General features: G+C 41.0%; 1 protein-coding gene and 1 long non-coding RNA gene across 7 annotated transcripts in view; one reads left to right on the forward strand and one right to left on the reverse strand.

Moving 5' to 3' along the window:
• ANKRD29 (ankyrin repeat domain 29) overlaps nucleotides 1-12,167 on the forward strand; it is a 31,787-nt gene extending 19,620 nt beyond the window's left edge. For both annotated transcript variants that reach the window (XM_042839711.1, XM_042839712.1), the window contains 4 exons: nucleotides 4,082-4,180; nucleotides 5,035-5,130; nucleotides 6,175-6,273; nucleotides 7,528-12,167. In XM_042839711.1, the coding sequence (XP_042695645.1) occupies nucleotides 4,082-4,180; nucleotides 5,035-5,130; nucleotides 6,175-6,273; nucleotides 7,528-7,611 (378 nt within the window). In that variant the 3' untranslated portion in view covers nucleotides 7,612-12,167. The remainder of the gene's footprint in view (nucleotides 1-4,081; nucleotides 4,181-5,034; nucleotides 5,131-6,174; nucleotides 6,274-7,527) is intronic.
• LOC122171870 lies at nucleotides 1,815-18,297 on the reverse strand. Of its 5 annotated transcripts, none has more exons than XR_006172114.1 (4): nucleotides 18,069-18,297; nucleotides 17,350-17,475; nucleotides 15,213-15,332; nucleotides 1,815-4,326 (listed from the first exon to the last, which is right to left on the reverse strand). It is a non-coding gene; the product is annotated as an uncharacterized LOC122171870 (long non-coding RNA). The 5 variants fall into 5 exon arrangements; XR_006172113.1 differs by lacking the exon at nucleotides 1,815-4,326 and adding an exon at nucleotides 6,531-10,793; XR_006172117.1 differs by lacking the exon at nucleotides 15,213-15,332.
• Nucleotides 18,298-18,341: the final 44 nt, after the last annotated feature.

Below are 18,341 nucleotides of genomic sequence, written 5' to 3' on the forward strand. Positions count from 1 at the left end.
AAACTCAGGCTGGAGCATTATCCAACAGAGAGGGAGGATGGCAGCTATGCCCTGCACTGATCTTCTCATTGCTCCTAGGCTGCTTCCACGCTGTCTCCCTAGGTCAAGGTTATGTAATGCTGTTGGCTGTTAGTTAATGTAAACTAAAAATCAATATGGAAAGATAGATCACTGTATGCATTAATGCCTTTTGAGTGGGTTAAAACAAAGTTGGGGAGCCTTAGATTTACCTCAACCAGTTTAGTCTATGTCACCATAAAAACCACACTCTATGCCAGCTACTGGAAAAAAAAAATTGTAATTATAATGCTTCAGCTAATTCTTTCTGACAGTACTTTTCAGCTCTCCAATACAATTTCTATAACACAATGCTTTGTGATGCATTTTTAAATCTTAGTTGAGGCAGAGGCTCAGCTCCATGTGAATGTTCCTCCTGGCTATGTTTTGTCTCTGACAGCATGGGCTTAGTTTGCTTCAGGGTACCTCCGATCCCTGCTAAGATTATGGCTGGATAGGTCTGAGGCATTTGTGTTTAGGCCCACTGTAATCTGAAGGATTTCCTTAACAAATCAAATGTTTTCACTGTTTAATTAGTAAAGTAATGGTTGGATGGACTTCAGCCTCTTTCTTGCTAACAAATTTGTACTCTGTTCAAAGGTGACATGGTGGTCACCAGGAATGTAGGCCTAGATGGGGCAGTTTTGATGCCAAATGGCTCTTACCATCAGTTACAAACTGTGCTGCTCTTCCTGCTGTAGGAAACCATTTTAAGCTGTGTAATACTGGATGTAGGGCATCCAGCGTCAGTTCATGCTTCTCTTCCCTTCCTCATATGTCCACATTTTCCTCTCTATCTTGTGAGTTTGGGGTCATAATTCATTTTCCTGACCATGTGCATGTTCGCTATGTGTGTATTCCTGCTTCTACAGTGGGTCTTGTGCTCCACTTTCTAGTCCTTCAAGGTTTCCGTTGACACATGGGCACATCTCTGGTGGCACTGGATGCCTTTGTGCAGGCCCTCTGACTCAGCTCTCACACGGCTGAATAGTGAAGCCTTCTGGAGAGTTTCTTTCCTGGAAATGTCATTTCTCTTGATTTTTAGTTTATTTCTACTCTTCCTGACATTGTGATGGGGTCTCTATGGAGCTAGATTGGAATTCTTTTTTGTCATCTTATTGTCTAGACAGAATTTGGGACAGCGACTGCAGAGTGATGTAGGCATTGTTTCTTTGCTTCTCTAACTCAAAAGCAAAGCTAGAAGTTTGTTTGCCAGTGAGTTTTAAACTGTGTTTTGGCAGCCTATGTCCCAGCAAGCTTTAGTTTGACTGGCTGAGTAGATCCAAAATACTCTGAAAATTAATATTTTTACACATGCAGTGTAATCACATATATGTAAGCCAGTAAAACCACACCGAGTACAGACTTCAGACTTGGCTTACCTGTTATAAACAATAATTCAGCTGGTGTAATGATACAAGAAGACTGATAGGCAGGGGAGGAGTGACAGTGAACGGCCTGATAGCAAGGGCTCTCTGTCCCAGAAATTATCAGTGAGAATACTGGAGTTATTTCACCTCCTGCATTAATCCAGGCCTTCCTAAAATGTCAAGCCACCAGCAAGCACTGAGAAGGAGCATCAGAAATTTCCATCAGGATGTGTTTGGGATTGTTGGATATGATGAGATGAGATATAGTTTGTATCTAAAATGAATTTATAATGTATAATTATAATAATAATTTATAAAATAATATAAGATAATTTATAAAATAAGGAAATAAACACAGCTTAAAATGTATGCAGTATTTAGCACTGTTTATTCTATAAATGTAGAGGTCTCCAGTCTGCTGGTGGCAGAGACGAAAGGACAAAAGTATACTTTGAACTGCTTCTTTCCCGAGCTTGCTTTTTTGATGACTCACCTTCAAGTCCTAATATCTGTTTATACAGGATTCCTCACATCACTTCTTAGTAGTATATAATATCTCTTTTGCTCCCCACACAAACATGAAAATGGATAGAAATCGAATCTACTCCATATAAATGTGTTTACATAAACCTGAATGTTAGACACTGTTTAAAAGACAGAAGCTGGCATTACTCAGTGGGAACCCACCATCATCTTCATCATCTTTCTTCCCTTTAAATGAAGTTCTCCAAGATGGTCACTTTCTCACAATGTATTTCTGCCTCTGCCCTATAACTGATGATGTCTAATAGCAGCACTATTAAAGACAGTTTATTGGTAACACAAGTGTTTCCTTCTACTTCTTCCCATTCGTAACTGAAAAGACTCATTCTTATAAATGTCACTGTAAGTGAAAGAAAGCTGTCCTGTTCCCTATGCTGTTCCTGTATTTGCATTTTTTATGCAAACAGAAGCATGGTTTCACATAGCATTAGTTCCTCATGCACATCACATGGTGCAGACATCTCTCAGATGTTTTCCAATTTTACAGGCTTTTTAGTATCTCTCTTGCTACGTTCTAGAGCCCTCTGGTGGAAAAAAAGTATGGTGTCAGCTTACTAACAGCTTACTGAACAGTATAAATTCAAAGGGTTTTTGCTATCACGCTAAAATCACATGCTCTGTGTGTAAAAGAGCCTTTGTTATTTTTGAATCATAAAGACCATTCATTGTATTAACAGGTTATGTACTAGAATGAGGTCAGCCACTAACTTCTATGTGATCATTTATAGAGATTTGATAGAAGAGTTGACAAAGAGCCTGTTCTTCACCATTTGGACAGACTGAAGATAGCAGAACTCACATTTGCTCTTTCTCAGAATCAGAAAGAGGAAAGACCAAAATACTTCACCAAAAGAGGAAATAAGTTTTCTGTTTCTTCCATTGGATTAAGCCACCAGCCCATAGAAAGCAGAGCACTGGTTCAACAAGGCTTTTGAATAGCTTTAGTAGGTCACATGAATCTTCATTTGGCACTGAAAAGTTTGCTTCTTTGATCAAGGTGGAAATATTTCATTTAAAATAAAAAGCTATTTTCTTCCAAAACTTCTCATTAAGGCTGTTTTGGGGGCACCAGTATATTTTGTCTCCTATCTTTCCTGCCAAGTCTCCAGGCTGCTGAGTGAGGCGAGAGGAACTGGCAGGCACTGAGGGCACAAGAAGGCACCCTGCTACTTGTGGCCTCACTTAAAAGTTGAAGTCCATACAGGAAAAGCCTCTAGTTAAAGGCCCATGAAAATCAGTTTGGCACCACATAACTGATGGAGTTCTCTTTTAGTTCTGAGAAGCAAACTTGTCTGTGTATAAGCAAAATGAAACTGAACTCCAATTGCAGCAAGAAATACTTTGCGTTTGAGATAGAAACCCAACAATAATTTTAGCTTATTTTGAGCATACATTTTCTGAGATTTTCTGCTCCAATAATGATTATATAAGATTTATTATTATTATTATTTGCTTTTTTAAACCAGATTGGTTTGCACTGTATTCTTTGAAAAGTGCTTTGTTTTCTAGCAGAGCTCTGGCAGATAAAATCCTTAATGTGCTCACTATTACTGTAAGTCAGGACATTTTTATTAGGTTCCCTAAGAAGGGACGGTTTAACTCAACATTGAAAGTTGGTGATCATCTAAAATCTTTCCTTAGCTTCTATCAACAGCTTCCATTGAATACGTACAAACACTCAGCTGCTGAATTCATCCATGCATGCTGAGGTTTACCTGTATCTTCTGCCACATCTAGCCACCTAGAGTTAGAACTATGCAGCATACCTTTGGCCTTTATGTTCCAAACTTCCCTACGTATTTAAGGCACATCTGGGCTTTAAGAGAAGGCTTTAAGAATTCAAAGAGTAATGCTTGTTTCAAGTCAACTGTGCAAGAGAAAATATCTAAGGGTAGCCCTACACCACAACTTCTGACTTCATGCAGTGAGCTCTCATGTCTGCATTTCATAAAATCATTGAATCACCAAGGTCAAAAAAGACCTCTAAATCATCCAGTCCCTATCTATCTGTGGTGCAGGAGTTTGTTGAGGAATTGAAGTTCATCCGTATCCATAGACAAGAAGTACAGCACATAAAAGTGAAACCTTCAACAGTCTTATTTTGTTTGAAGGATGGGACAGCACCCTTGTGGATTGCATCGCAGATGGGCCATAGTGAAGTGGTGCGAGTCATGCTGCTCCGGGGAGCTGAGCGGGACGCTGCACGGGATGTGAGTAGCACTGCTGCACTTTGCAGATTCTTCTTGGTTTGTTTTCAGGCTGCAAAGCTCTCTGAAGGGAGGCCCAGTGTTCCCAGAGCTTATTCTGTTTGCCAGGTTGTAACATTCTCCCATGGGCTCTGTTTCTCCATGTGCACCTAGAATAAGGGATTGGAGATAGAATCATAGTATACTATGGCTTAAGTGGGAAGGGACCTTGAAGATTGCCTAGTTTTAATCCCTCTGCCACAGGCAGGGTTGCCACCCACTAGATCAGGTTGCCCAGGGCCCATCCAACCTAGCCTGGAATGTATCCAGGGATGAGGCATCTACAACTTCTTTGCACAACTTGTTCCAGTGCATCATCACCTTCTGAATAAAGAATTGCTTCCTAACATCTAAGCTAAATCTCCCCTCTTTTTCTTAAAGCCATTCCCTCCTGTTCTAGCATTAACAGATCATGTAAGTAGGCAGTCCCTCTCCTACTTATAAGCTCCCTTCAAGTACTGGAAGACTGCAACTGGGTCTCCCCAGAGCCTTCTCTGAACTAAACAAGCCCAACTCCCTCAACCTTTCTTCACAGGAGATGTGCTGCAGCCTCTGAGATGTCCATACAAATGAGAAACAAGCATGAAATAGAGTATCACTGGTTTATTTCTCCTTGAAGCTTTCACCTCTTGGGGGTACAATCCTCCAGATGCCCTGAAATCAGCAGCATGTGTTGTGGAGATGCCCCCTCAAAGGTGATAAGCAGAGTAAGACCCTTCTCCCAGGATGTAGGGGTCAGCTGCAGTTGCCCTCCAGACTAGGTGAATGAGGATAAAATGTTTGTTACAATTGAACTGATCTTCTTCCCTTTTTTGAAGGATGGTACCACTGCTTTACTGAAGGCTGCCATTAAAGGGTACAACAATGTGATAGAAGAGTTACTGAAATTTTCTCCCACTCTCGGTCTGCTGAAGGTTAGTAGTGAAACATACAGTTTTAGACAAATACAAACAGTCAAGGAGTCTAATGAAAGTCCTTAATGTTCCTAATTATGCAAGTGGAAGACAATAAATTTTTTCAAACTCAAAAAGTCAAGAGAAAAATGGAATTAACTTGTTTAGTCACTGGGGCTACATACAAACAAATCACTTGAAAAAATGCTGTGAATTTGATTTTTGGAATGAGGAAGCACATTGTGTTGTGGAAGGAATTATCTTAGTTTCTGTCAGCTGACAGAATCTGTCAACAGATTGCTCATGATGCAGTTTTTAGCATTATACCCTGTGCTTTATTGACTTTAGTCAGCAAACTGGGATCCTGAGGGATCTGTTCGTGAGCTATTCTCTTTTTATTTTTGAATTCAAAACATGACTGAAAAATAATAGCAGTTCTTTGGAAGCTGCATTTTAATAGCGAATGAAATTGAGTGTACTCATAAATCACACACTTTAATAGACTCTGTGGATGCATCTAATTGGCAGTTTTGATATACTTGAAAATTCAGGTGTCGTTAGCTGAGTTGCTAATTACAAGAATGAAATATCTTCTACACTTACTTGAGCTGTCAGTTTGCAGACATGAGCAAAAGGTCAGCTACGGAAAAAAAAAGAAAATCACCGCTCAGCTGTCTGCCAGTGAGAACATTAATCATCAGAGAAGAGAAATAATATGCACAGATGGTTTCCATTACTGCTTGTTCTTGTTTTTCACTTGCTAATGGCTGATACTGCCAGGCAGCAGCAAGTGCTGAGTTCATTTCACCTCTGATCTATTGTCAAGGGCAACTTTTAAAAGAAGACATTACTGTGATAAAAAAACACCCTGACTTTCTTCATTAAAGCATTTAACATCATCTCTTTTGTAATTCACTAGCCTGCCTGCACCCTGTCTCAATCACAATCATCCTCTTTGATGGCATAACCTTTTCCATATTATTTACTGTTTGTGTGTTTGTTCATTGCGAACGTTTTTGTTTCACTGCTCTTTTGATTTCAAACGTCTCCACCGGTGTTTTCCAGAACGGTACTTCTGCTCTCCACGCAGCTGTTCTGAGTGGCAATGTTAGGACAGTGGCATTGCTCCTGGAAGCAGGAGCAGACCCATGTCTGAGGAACAAGGTACGTCCCGGCATGCCACTCTGGGCAAGGATGCACTGAGCTTTGGAGCACCTGTGCATGTCACATGGTAGCTAGGTTATATTCTAGGGAACAGTTATTTGTTTCCATAAGCCGTAACTTGTATTTGTGTCTTACGTGGCAGATGTGTAAGGAGGATAATTCTGTGGTAAGGAATGTGTATATGGGCTCCTTTGGTACAATTTGCTTAGGATTTAGCACATTCTTAATATTGAAAATACCTCAAAATTACACACCTTTCCACCACATTCTTGTAAATATGTTAGTTTATTGAAATAGTTTCAGATTCTTTTTATGACAGCAGAACATTGGCTTTTTTTATTCTGTAAAGTGTTTTAATACTGTATGTTTGGTCATTTCTATGGAAGTATCTTCCTCTGAGTTGTCTTTATGAACTATTTGCTGTTGGCATTTGATATCTGGCTGGCTTAGTTAAGCTGTGAATGAGTTAACTGGTATTTACTTCTGGTTTATGATTATGTCAGTGAAATTTTATAATACAAATAATCCAGCATATGCATTCTGATAAAATCTTCATGTTATTTCTATATCAATCCACTTGATGGCAGCAGAGTTAATGCTGCTTGTATGGCAGTTTTGCTGTTCTCCAAGGTGCAAGATTTTTCTGCTGTTGATGGCAATCTGCAGTAGGAGAGTGTGCAGCATAGAAAGGTCTGCATTTATAACCTCTTCTACCCATTTTTTTTTAATTTGATGTAAAACAGAGTACATTTGCAAAACAGAATTACTGATATTCAGAAGTAGATTCATTATAAGTATTTTCTGTAATCAGGTTGTTTTTTTTTCAATACGTAAAGAAGACCAAACTCTGCTTTTATATTATCTATCCTAAAGAATAGGGCTGACTATTTCATAGCAATTAAAGTCTTTCTTTTGATTTTTATTTCCCAAAAAAACAACTCAGCAGCAATGTTCTCTTTAAATTTTGTGCCTGCAGCAAAGAGAACTCAAAGGATACGATTTAGTTTGGGCAGGCAGCACAAAATAAGCTGACCAGACAGATCCCAGGCTAAGATTATTCTGAAGAGTTGAGTGATACTTGCACACTGCATGCAAAGATTACTTCTTAAGGTATCTCCAACAGTGGTAGAGACAACGTTGAAATAAGCAGGTAATGGTTAAGCTCAGCACCATGTTCTTTAGAACTGAATGCTTTTAAAGAATGTATAGGAAATAATTGCTTATTTTTCCTAACTTTGAGGTTTTTTGTTCCAGGCAAATGAATTGCCAGCAGAACTAACAAAAAATGAACGTATTCTCCGACTCCTCCGCACAAAGGAAAAGCAAAGGAAAAGCTAATGCAGCAAATGTGTTTTGGCAGAGTTGAGCCCCGATGACATTAGCATGACGGTAAACCTAGATTGACCAAGAAGGGCTTTTTGAAACAGTTTGCAGAACTGATCAGCCTCTCCAGCATATGACTGTGAACATGTGAGGCCCTTGCCAGGGAGCCACCATGCCCTTGCGCCTCCACATGGCATCTCTGAACTCAGAAGGATGACGACAAGAGCAGGGTTTGGCCTGAGAGCAGTGTTTGCATACAGACTTTCCTATGCACCAGGGACGTTAGCTCCTCCACGCCTGCAGTCTGTGCATCCCCCCACACCCAAGTGCTCCCAGTGTTTCAAAGACACATTCCCATACTGGCATGGCCACACACCTAGTGATGAGTGCCTCGGGGTGCACTTGTGGGCTGGGAGCACTCAGCCCTTGTGCCAAAAGGACACACAGGTCTTGCAGCTGTTTGGAGTCAGTTGGTCCCCACGGTGCTGCTGCAATCCCTTTGCTGGCAGTGCTAGCTCTGCCAATTCCTCTGTACCACCAAGTGCCACACAAGGCTAGAGGGACATCCCGTCTGTGACATCCCAACAGGAAAAGTCCTCCTGCCAGCCCAGGGCTTTGGTAACATTTTGGTTTCTACATAGAGCTTTGTAAAATGATCCAGAGCATTATGAATTATGCCAAAAGATACCAAACAAATAATAACTAAAAGTGATTTCCTCCTTGACGTAGCACCTGGACTGATTCCTCTGTCCAGCAACAGAGACACAGTGGGACAGCATGCAGCATTTTGCAATGTGTATGCAGTGCTGTGGGAAGGTATCCTCAGCCCTACAGCATACATACCCACCTTTCCACAGGAAAGGACAGGATAAGTTTCTGAGCAAATCAAGTACATCAGAAGTTTGGCTGTCAGACACAACAGTACGGATGCTCTACAAGTAATCTACGTATATTCTGCATGCCGTTCCCTGTATGTTACACTATGGTTTGATATCCACTACTACTATGCAATGCACTCTTCTGTGATGGGAGTTAATGAAGAAGTTCACAGCATACAGGTGTTTTTAACAGCTGGTGAGAGGGTTACATGTAGCCACACTTGAACAGGCCCACTAATGAATGTGGGCCTGGAAGATGAATTATCAACAGCAAATTTGTCCTTTGTTTTGTGGCTGAGATGCTTAGAATGAGACATGCTACTTGGTGCCTGTGTGCAGAAAGCAGAGCAAATTGTTAAGGTGTTGTAAAGAGCTGTTATAACCATATTACTATAAGTTGCTACATTGAAACCCAGACATTTCTGCAGTATGTACTAAAACATAAACATACTAAGTCTTGTTAGCCACAAACACATTAGAGATTATTTTGCAGTGAGTTGAGATACAATGTTAATCCAGAATATAAATCCAGACATTTCACTTGTCTTCAGACTCTGACAAATTGTTGAAAAATTATGTAAGATGTTGAGGACAGAGAAAAAATGTAAGGAAGCATAAAGTATGCTCTGCTTTAAAAATGGATTTAGCTAGGATTTAGCTCAATTTTTGCACTTTTGCTTCAGTGTCTGGAGGGAAAAAAAAAAAATAGTGAGTTTGCACAAAGAAATGCAGTTTACAGTAGAGCAAATTAGCCATATATATTACCAAATCATAAAGTTATTATTTTTGTGAGTAAGTGAGGTAAGAAGTCAGGGTTGGATAAAGAGAGCTGCTTGGCAGCTGAAATTTCTCTTAATTCAGCATTAGAAAGGAAAGCTTTAAGTTTTCCAACAGTGTAAGGCAACATCAGAAAACATCTAATTGCTTAGGTAATACATGCTGCTGTATTTTTCAAATTAAAATAATGTGCCTCACTGAAACTTCACAGATGAATTGGTACAGAACCAAAGAATTATGCAAGACATGTGGACGATGATTGTATCCAGGTTTCAATCCTCTGAAAGACTGAAAAAAATTGAGCAGGTAGAAATCTTGAGAGCCTTATTGGGAAAGTTTGTTGCACAGCATTTTACAGGGCTGGACTCTAACTTCTTTAACAAGTTCATTTGGAGGCCACAGCAGGCTGAAGGTGAACATACTGTTCTGGAGAAAGCTACAGGGACTCCAGGCAGCCTTGCCACAACACTGATATTTCTCCTTAAAGTTTTTTCATATAAACAGATGTGAAAAAAACACATCCTTAAGATGAAAAGCCCTGTCAGAGTTGTGAAGGGGAAGGATAATCACTGGAGGGTCTTCAGTAGCCAGCCATTCTGGGTGAGCAACGATTATTATCAGATGGGCTGCAGGTAACCTCTCTGCCAGGCATATTTCTTGTTCAGGTAGTCTCACCCTAAAAGGGCCAGCTATTCAACAGAAGAGCTACTTGAGCTATGCCTGCCCATGAGAAAATGCTCCCCACCATTCACAGCAGGACTTTCCAGGTCCTGTTCCCTGCTGCCTCCATGACTGGCTACCACAACCTATGTTCTAATGCAGCAGGTGAAGAACATCTGGGATGACACGTCCCATATGGGTATCTGATGGCCTTCTTATGGGATGCACTTACTAGATCTTCTTTTCTGAGTAGTGTTGGGCTGTAGTAACAGGCTTTTCTTGCATCTAAAGAATATTTAAAATGTGGTTCTGCCACAGTTTGAAGGGAGAGGCTCGTAGCTCCCTCTAGGCTCTCCTTAATGCTGGGTGGTAAGGTCCACAGGCTGTACAACAGTGGTAGAGAAGTGTCAGGAAAACATTTCTCTGCCATGTTCAGATTGAAGTTGAATCTGGCTTCAGCCAAGACCCTCTTCATCCAGCTTGCGGTTTTTAGGCATGAAGACCTTCTGGTATTCGCTTCATCTTGGAGCCTTTGAAGAGAGGGCTGGATTTGGCTTTGAGTTCCCTGTAACTAAAAGGTGCTTATTTTGGCTGTAGATGGGCTTGGAAGTTGCAATACTGTTTACCACTACGCAGTTAACCTTTTCACAAAGAAACCTTAATAATTCTTAGTGTTTATGTAACCACTGTTATCTTTAAAGTGCTCAGTAAATACTGCTGTGGTTTGTTTGTTGTTCTAAAACGGAAAGCCGCATTCCTTTTCTGGTTGAAGTGATTTATTGATATCAACAGTAGCTCTTCACGTTGCTGTAGTGCTTTTTGTGTGAGGGATTCAAAGTGCTCTGCAGACACAATCATCTTTGGAAGTTCCAAATTGCATTTCTGGAATAGGCAGGGAAATAGATGAGTTCATTCACACACCAAACAAACGCAGCAGCTGCTCACCTGTTCACATTAGTAGGCAAGAATAAACTTAGACTAGAAATTAAGGGGTACCAAATCCACTTCATAGATGACAGAAAGAAGGTAGGTACTGGCTAAGGACACGAAGTAGAAATAAAACAGGACAAAGAGTCAAAATGCTTTCCAAGAAGTGCCATAAATACATGTATCTCACAGAAAACAACAGTGCCAGTATCACAATGCTTTAGGTTTGCCGCTCTGCACATTGAGATCCAGTGACCTAGCCTGCTGCCCTCTCTATCTGGGATCTGTGCAGGTATTATGGGCTGCTGACTTCCTATCAGCTGCAAGTGAATACAGAGGTTGTGCAACAAGCTCCACATGAGCCAAGGAAAAGTATATAAAGCTTTATGCCTGTGTTTCAGATATCTAGCCATTGTAGGATGGAGATGAGCACAAGGAAAGACCTGTGGGTACAAAGAGAACTGGCATCCCATCGGAGATGTGGTAGTGGTATGGCCTCAGAGATCACAGATATATGGAGCCCTTTATTTAGGATGATCACTGCTGTGCAATGTACAGGGATGGGTACTTGGGTTACAAAAGGTAATGTCGTACCTCCTGACCTAATGCCACTTCTTGCACATGTCATTCTTTCCCTGGAGCAAAATTGCCTTGCTATTGATCCACCCACCTTTGTTTAGATTAGAAGAGCTGAGAAGATCAGAGCACCAGATGAAATAGCCGCAGGTCAGATTTAATGCACTTTAACAATCACTGTTTGTCTCAGAATCTATTTGCAGGAATAATTCACACTTCATTCAGCCAATCAGAACGACTACTGGGAAATCAGTAAGTAAATAAAATTTCATGTTGTCTTGGAAGTTTCAGAATTGTTGTACATAAAATGAAGCAGCACAAAAACTTTTTGTCCTTCACTTAATGCAAACTCTGAACAGACACAAAATACTATTGTTGTTTGGAACCCCTGTCATTACCCCATGCTCCATGAGTCAATGATGTTAAAATGCTAATGTGTGCTAACAATCCAACCAAAGATCATATATATGGCTCTTTTTTTCCAGCATTGGAGTAACATACTGCACATATGGGACTAAATAGAGTTGTGCCTTCTCACAGCAGCTCTGCATTCAGTCCTTTCAAATGTCATCTTAGTTTCATACTTGTCTGAATTCCAGCTTCTTTTGACCTGTCCTTCTACACATTCAATAAAACCTACATAAATGTAACACAGCATAAGCCTGATGATACTCTACAACAAGAATGTTGCTTTGCTAAAACATATTTTTCCATACCATTGTTTCAATAAAAATGACTATATTATTCAGCTTACCACACTTGTCTGTCCACTTCAATATTTATCTGCCACCTGTTATTTCAATATTTTTCTGTATTCTGTTATTTCTATTTGTAGAATACCAGAATTAATGTTCTATTCATGTTAAGACCACTTTGTTCTGTTCTACTTGGTTCATTAGACTTCTATTTATTTTCCAGGTCTTTTTGGGTGAGATAGCATTCACAAAACAAATAAAGCCGATGCTCTGGCTTGAAAAACAGGAAAATTTAATTTAGCGTGACAAAATAAGGTTTGTTTCACAGATCCAGACATCACTGACAGACTTCCCTTGACATTAATATCCATTAGGTCAGATCTAAAGGGAAGATTTCAAAAAAGCAACTCAAGAAACAAAGGAGTAAAACTATATCTTTATTCAGTCAGTCAAACAAGTCTTGGTGGTTCAGTTACTATTCGTAAATGTAATGCTGACTCTTATCCTGATCCGATCTCCTTCAGTTAAAAGTCTACATCCTGCCAATATACTTATTATAGTAAGCTGTGGATTATGCCTCTTGTAAAAGGGAAAATCCACACTACAAAGTCTGTGTCTGACATCCCAGGCCATTTGCCTCATTTGTACAATTTTGTGTTTTGATGAGCTATATTTTGATTTAATGTCAAGAATCCCTACAGTCACACTTCAAGAAAGCATCTCTATCTATTCAGAGAATATCAAAGAAAAGGGTTGTGACTTGTCCACGAGTGAAAAAGCAGCATCTAAAGGCTTAATCTATTAATTTCCCCATATGTTGTGCAAAACCAGAAGTTTATTTGTGAATGAAGAGGAGACAATATTTGATGGCTTGCTAGTTATATACAGGAAGCAACATCTTCCAAAGCATGCTAGCTAAAATGGCCAGCCTGGACAGGACAAGGGGAATGGTTTTAAACTGAGACAGGGGAGGTTTAGGTTAGATATTAGGAAGAAGTTTTTCACACAGAGGGTGGTGACGCACTGGAACAGGTTGCCCAAGGAGGCTGTGGATGCCCCATCCCTGGAGGCATTCAAGGCCAGGCTGGATGTGGCTCTGGGCAGCCTGGTCTGCTGGTTGGTGACCCTGCACACAGCAGGGGGTTGAAATCAGATGATCATCTAATCACCTTTTCAACCCAGGCCATTCTGTGATTCAACGATTTTGTGAGTGAAATAATGCAATATCCAAGAAGTAACATTATGTGATAATAATAGCCTTCTTGACCTTAAAATATATGTGTCAATAAATTTGTTGCTGTATCTTCTCGGTGATTTAAAGAGACGCTAACTCTCAGGAGATCAATAACAAGTCCCATGCCTAGCAACTTTGTCTGCCCAGCAAAACGGAGTCTCAGACACGTATCTAAGCTGTTGTTAACTAAACGATTTTGCTCTGACTATGTCGACAAGCCATTCTCACTGGACTAATGCTTTAATAATGTCTTGCTTTTAACGTTCACCCAGAGCTGCTCCAAACTCTGCATAGTGCCGCGCTTCGTCAGCGAGCAGGGAACAGCACAGCAACCTATGCTGTGCCAGCTGGGAACACAGCTATGTCAGAACAGATTTTTGCCACGGCAAATGTTTCACTGACTCAGATATACGGATAGAGCATGACACTAACATACAACACAGGCCAGAAAATGTCTGTGGTTTTATATGCACTGCACATTTCTGTTCTTGTAGGGTACATACATATACATGTAGGGTACATACATATACATATATTTATATATATGTGTACATACTTGGTGTCCATGTATATGTATAAATTTCTATAATCACTTCAGAAAAGGGATACATGAATCTCATCTTCTGATTGTCTGGACTGTATGGTGTTGAGAAGCAAAAGAACAACTCATTTTCTGAGGACTCCAAGAACAGTTTCTGAAGGTCCTTTACTACCCATGATTCTCCATCAAATCCTACTGAGACCATTTCTAAAATTTACAAAATATCTCCAAGCCCAAAGATAAACAGGCTGATCTTCAAGACCACTGTGGATCTTGAACCTGACTCCTGTTCCTCCTCTCCAGCTGCATTTGGCAGTGTCCACAGGAACTTTGTGTGATGGTTCTGCTTATATTCTCTATTTTGACAACAAATCCTGAGTTAAACATCAAATGGCAGCATGGTACTCAAGGAATAGTAACCTGATATTAATGCAAACCCAGGGCCTTAAAAAGCCATTTATGGGGTAAACTTCTGAATTGGTTAGTATATTAGTGTTTATGCACGGTATCTAGCACTGGTACACACTTTAGGTATTTGCTTGTAGCAACATATCAGTTATCCCCAAATTCTGCTGCAGTAATAAGATGCCTTACCACAATGCCTTACCACATCTTCAACAGCTCCCTGATCCATACCTGCTTTTTAATATCTTGGACCACATTTTGCCATGCAATTGGTACCATGTTAAGGAAGAGCAAATTGTACTGGAGGGATTATCAGATAATTCAGCAAGTCTGCTGCAAACTTGGGTCAAGCTTTGAATCTTTCGAATTCAATTCCCAAGCTTATGCAACTAGATAATAAATATCTCCACCAAGAACGTAATCGTGTCAAAAATAAATGCAGAAAATATGTGACTATAGGACTTACTAAGTTTAGACAGGGACACGGTGGAACAGGTTGGTGGAGCAGCCATATAAATACACCAGGGCAGATACAAAGATGAAAAGATAAAAGGACTTGATTCAGCACCACCTGACACACTACACGTATATTTAACACTTCTGGCAGCTTCAGGCTGATTGCTGTTAGCTCCTTTGGTGTGATTTGATTCACGTGGAGAGTCTGAAGCCAAGAGCATCTGACCAAATTAATAGCTACACTGAGGTGAGTGTAATTAAAAGTCAAACAGGTCTCCACAGGTAGGGAAGGCTAACAAATGAAAAAAAATTTGCTTACAATGCTAAGTAGGAAACATCAGCTTTGTTTAGTACAAGTATTACTCTGATTTAGCTGGAGAAATATTCTTGGAACATGTTACAGTGGTTTCGACCGGCTCTACCAAAATGTGGAGGTGTGAGAAACTGAAAGAAACCTGCAAACTCACCTGCTGTAGCTTGTCTCCACAAAGGTTGCAAGATTTCCAAGCAGAATATCCTGCCTCCCTATGTGCTTGTGGAGCATGTTGCTTAACACAGCTCCCACTCCTTGCAATGGCCTCTGGGTGCTATCGCAACAGAAATAATAAAGGCTTGTAATAAATGATGAGGAAAAAAAAGCAGCAATGGACATTTTAATTGACTTTGCTGCAAAGTGATCACGTAAACTTTCCATTTGGATGTGCAACTAATTCTTCAGACAGGTTGCAATCTGAAAATTGCACGGTCATTACCACTAGATGACACAAGTCTCATTTCTGCACTGCATAAAGCGATGAAAACACTTCTGAATGCAAAGCTCAGGGCTTTCTGTCAAAGTAGAACAAGGAAAACAGGTACTTATTTTATGCTAGCTCCCAGGCAGACACTTCTGCACCAAAATGATATTCAGTGAAGGAAAGCGTTTATCTGATCCTAGTGGATGATTGAATCATAGTAATTAAGGTAGGAAAAGACCACTAAGACCATCTAGTCCAACTGTCAGGACTATTTTGGTGTAGCAGGACACCAAATGTCATCCTACACTACGAATTAAAATTAGCACCTTCTTACAGGCAGGAAAACTTAATTGTGTGCATACTGGTTGAGAATCAAAATAACTATCCCCTTCCTTCCAAGGAGACAATCCTTGAAAGCTACGTATAACCTTGGGCTTAAAAGGAGCTTCAAAAAATGTAACTTGACAGATGTCCTTAAGCAAGAATAGCTGGCAGTGGAGACAGGCATTTCTGTACCACAGAAAAGGCAATGAGCTGCTGGCAGCATTGATCTGAGTTAACTCTTTGGGGCTACTTTTTTTCCTAACATTAAGCTAACTTAAAGATGAAGCAGTTAAAAGTGCTGGCTTCATAACCAACAACACTCACAACACTTAGACACCAGGGAGCAGCTACAGCTAGCTTTGTATACTCATCCCCTAATTGCGGCAGAAAGCTGAAACCAAGACCAAGGGCTGCAGTAGGACTGAAAGAATACCCAGCCCTGTTCTGTGGGCTGGTAGCATGCAGAGGCAACATAAACACAGATATATGCTCAGGTTTCCACATCTGCCAAGCAAAAAGATTTCAAAACTCACTCTGACCAAGATAGGCTTAGTCTGATCAGCGTTTGTTAATAAGTCTTTGCTTATAATCCACTTTGCTTTCTCTTGGGAGAGAGTGTAGAAAATCTGGAGACATTATATGAAGGGATTGCACTGGAATAACAACATGAATGTATACAGCCTTCTAAATATAGATATCAAGCCAGGATTCAGAGAAAGGTTAAAGTATTACCACCTCTCTGTACTATAGGTGGTAGACAAGGATGATGTTATGGACTTAATTAACTCATGGTGGAAACTGCAACACAATTTTGCAGCAAAAACATGGTGGTTGGACTGAACAACATGCTGAACATGATTCAACACTGCAGAAAGCCAACCACTTTGTACCAGGAAGGGTGTAGCCAGTAGGTCAAGTGTTGTTATTCCTCACTGACTTGTAAGGCCACACCTGGATTCCTACGACCAGTTTTGAGCTCCCCATAATAAAAAGACACTGATGACCCAGGGCAAGTCAAGTTTAATGCCAGCACGATGGCTGAAATAACTGTGATTTTTCAGCCTGGCTCAGGGGACACGTTACTGCTCTCCATGACCACAAAATGGGAAGATGCAGGGAAGCTGGAGTCACACTCTGCTGTGTGTGACAGTGGTAGACAGACTCAAGCTGGAATACGGGTAAACCTCCTTAGCTGCAGGACAGAACATTTTACTATCTGTGCAGTCACACGGTGGAACAGTTTGCTCAGAGAGGCTGTGAATTCTCCATCTCTGAAACAATTAAAATACAAGTGGAAAATTCCCTTTGCAACCTGACCTAAATGTGCTCTGCTTTCAACAGAAAGCTGAACTACAGTGGTCCCTGCCAACATTAATTAGCCCTTAAATATACGATACCAAGGACAACCTGTGTTTTTGTCAGAAGATGGCAATAGCATTTAAATTACAGATTTTATTCCATAAGTATAATGTGCACTAAGGAGCAACAAAGGCAAAAAAAGTAAAGGGGGAATCAGCAAGAAGCTGGGGTGAATGTGCCACACCTGTTTGTTGCGTTTCCTTTGAGGCAGATCCCAAACAGATCAGCAGAGTGGAATCTCCTTACGCCCAGTGATTGCAACATTGGTCAGGCCATCTGATGTCAGTGGATCGGTGCAGCAAACAGACTCCTGCAAGCAAAACCACGGGTAGCAAAGTCCCTGTGAAATCAACACCAAGAGCTGATTTCTGCCTTGCAACCTGAGCTGCCTCGCTTGGGCATTATTTTTATTGCAGCTGTACTGCCGTGGCACCTGGCCACATGCACATGGGGCTGTAAGCTAACAACTTTAAAGCCAAAAAAAGAAGCCTTTGCCTATGCTGTTACGGTAAAAATACAATTGCTAAATTAATTGTATTTTTTTTTGTATTGTATTTAATTTAATTGTAAATTAATCACTAAATTGTGATTAGTACTTTCATGCTCATAAGAAAATAGCAAACGTACTGCAGGTACAACCCACATCCCTCTCGTTCTGAGGAGGCACAACTTTGCTCTGAAGACAGCAAACCACTGCATGCAGCTGTCACTAAACCTTTACCCGTGTGCAAAGTAGCAGCAAAGGCAGGCCACGAGACTCAGGCAGATCATGAGACCCAACTAAAATAAGTAGTTACGAGTTCCCCTAACAGCAAGTTTACTTCCATCTCTAGGGCTTGGCTTGCTCAGGACACGATCAGGCAGCCATCGCGACAGGGCAGCGCAGTACTTTCGCGGTCGTACCACTATCGTTGAGGCAATGACTGCAGGCTTGAGCCACTGGCGAAACCCAGCAGCTTGCCTCATCTCGATGCTCCAGCAAGCACTGCCATCGTTCGGGGCGTTTTCAGAGCAGCTGGCACCACAGGGAAGCCGTGAGGCGTAACTCAAGAGGTCACGAGCAGCGCCAGGCCGCGGGACCGAGCGCTCAGAGGCCGCGAGGACGGGACCGGCGACCGACTCAGTTCATATGGCAGCGTGAGGGGCGGCCCGGCCGTGGCGTGAGGCGCGGCCCCA

This window comes from Centrocercus urophasianus, unplaced genomic scaffold (assembly GCF_019232065.1).
Source record: "Centrocercus urophasianus isolate 14NV4802_14NV808 unplaced genomic scaffold, USGS_Curo_1.0 seq_11, whole genome shotgun sequence".
NCBI classification, from domain to species: Eukaryota; Metazoa; Chordata; class Aves; order Galliformes; family Phasianidae; genus Centrocercus; species Centrocercus urophasianus.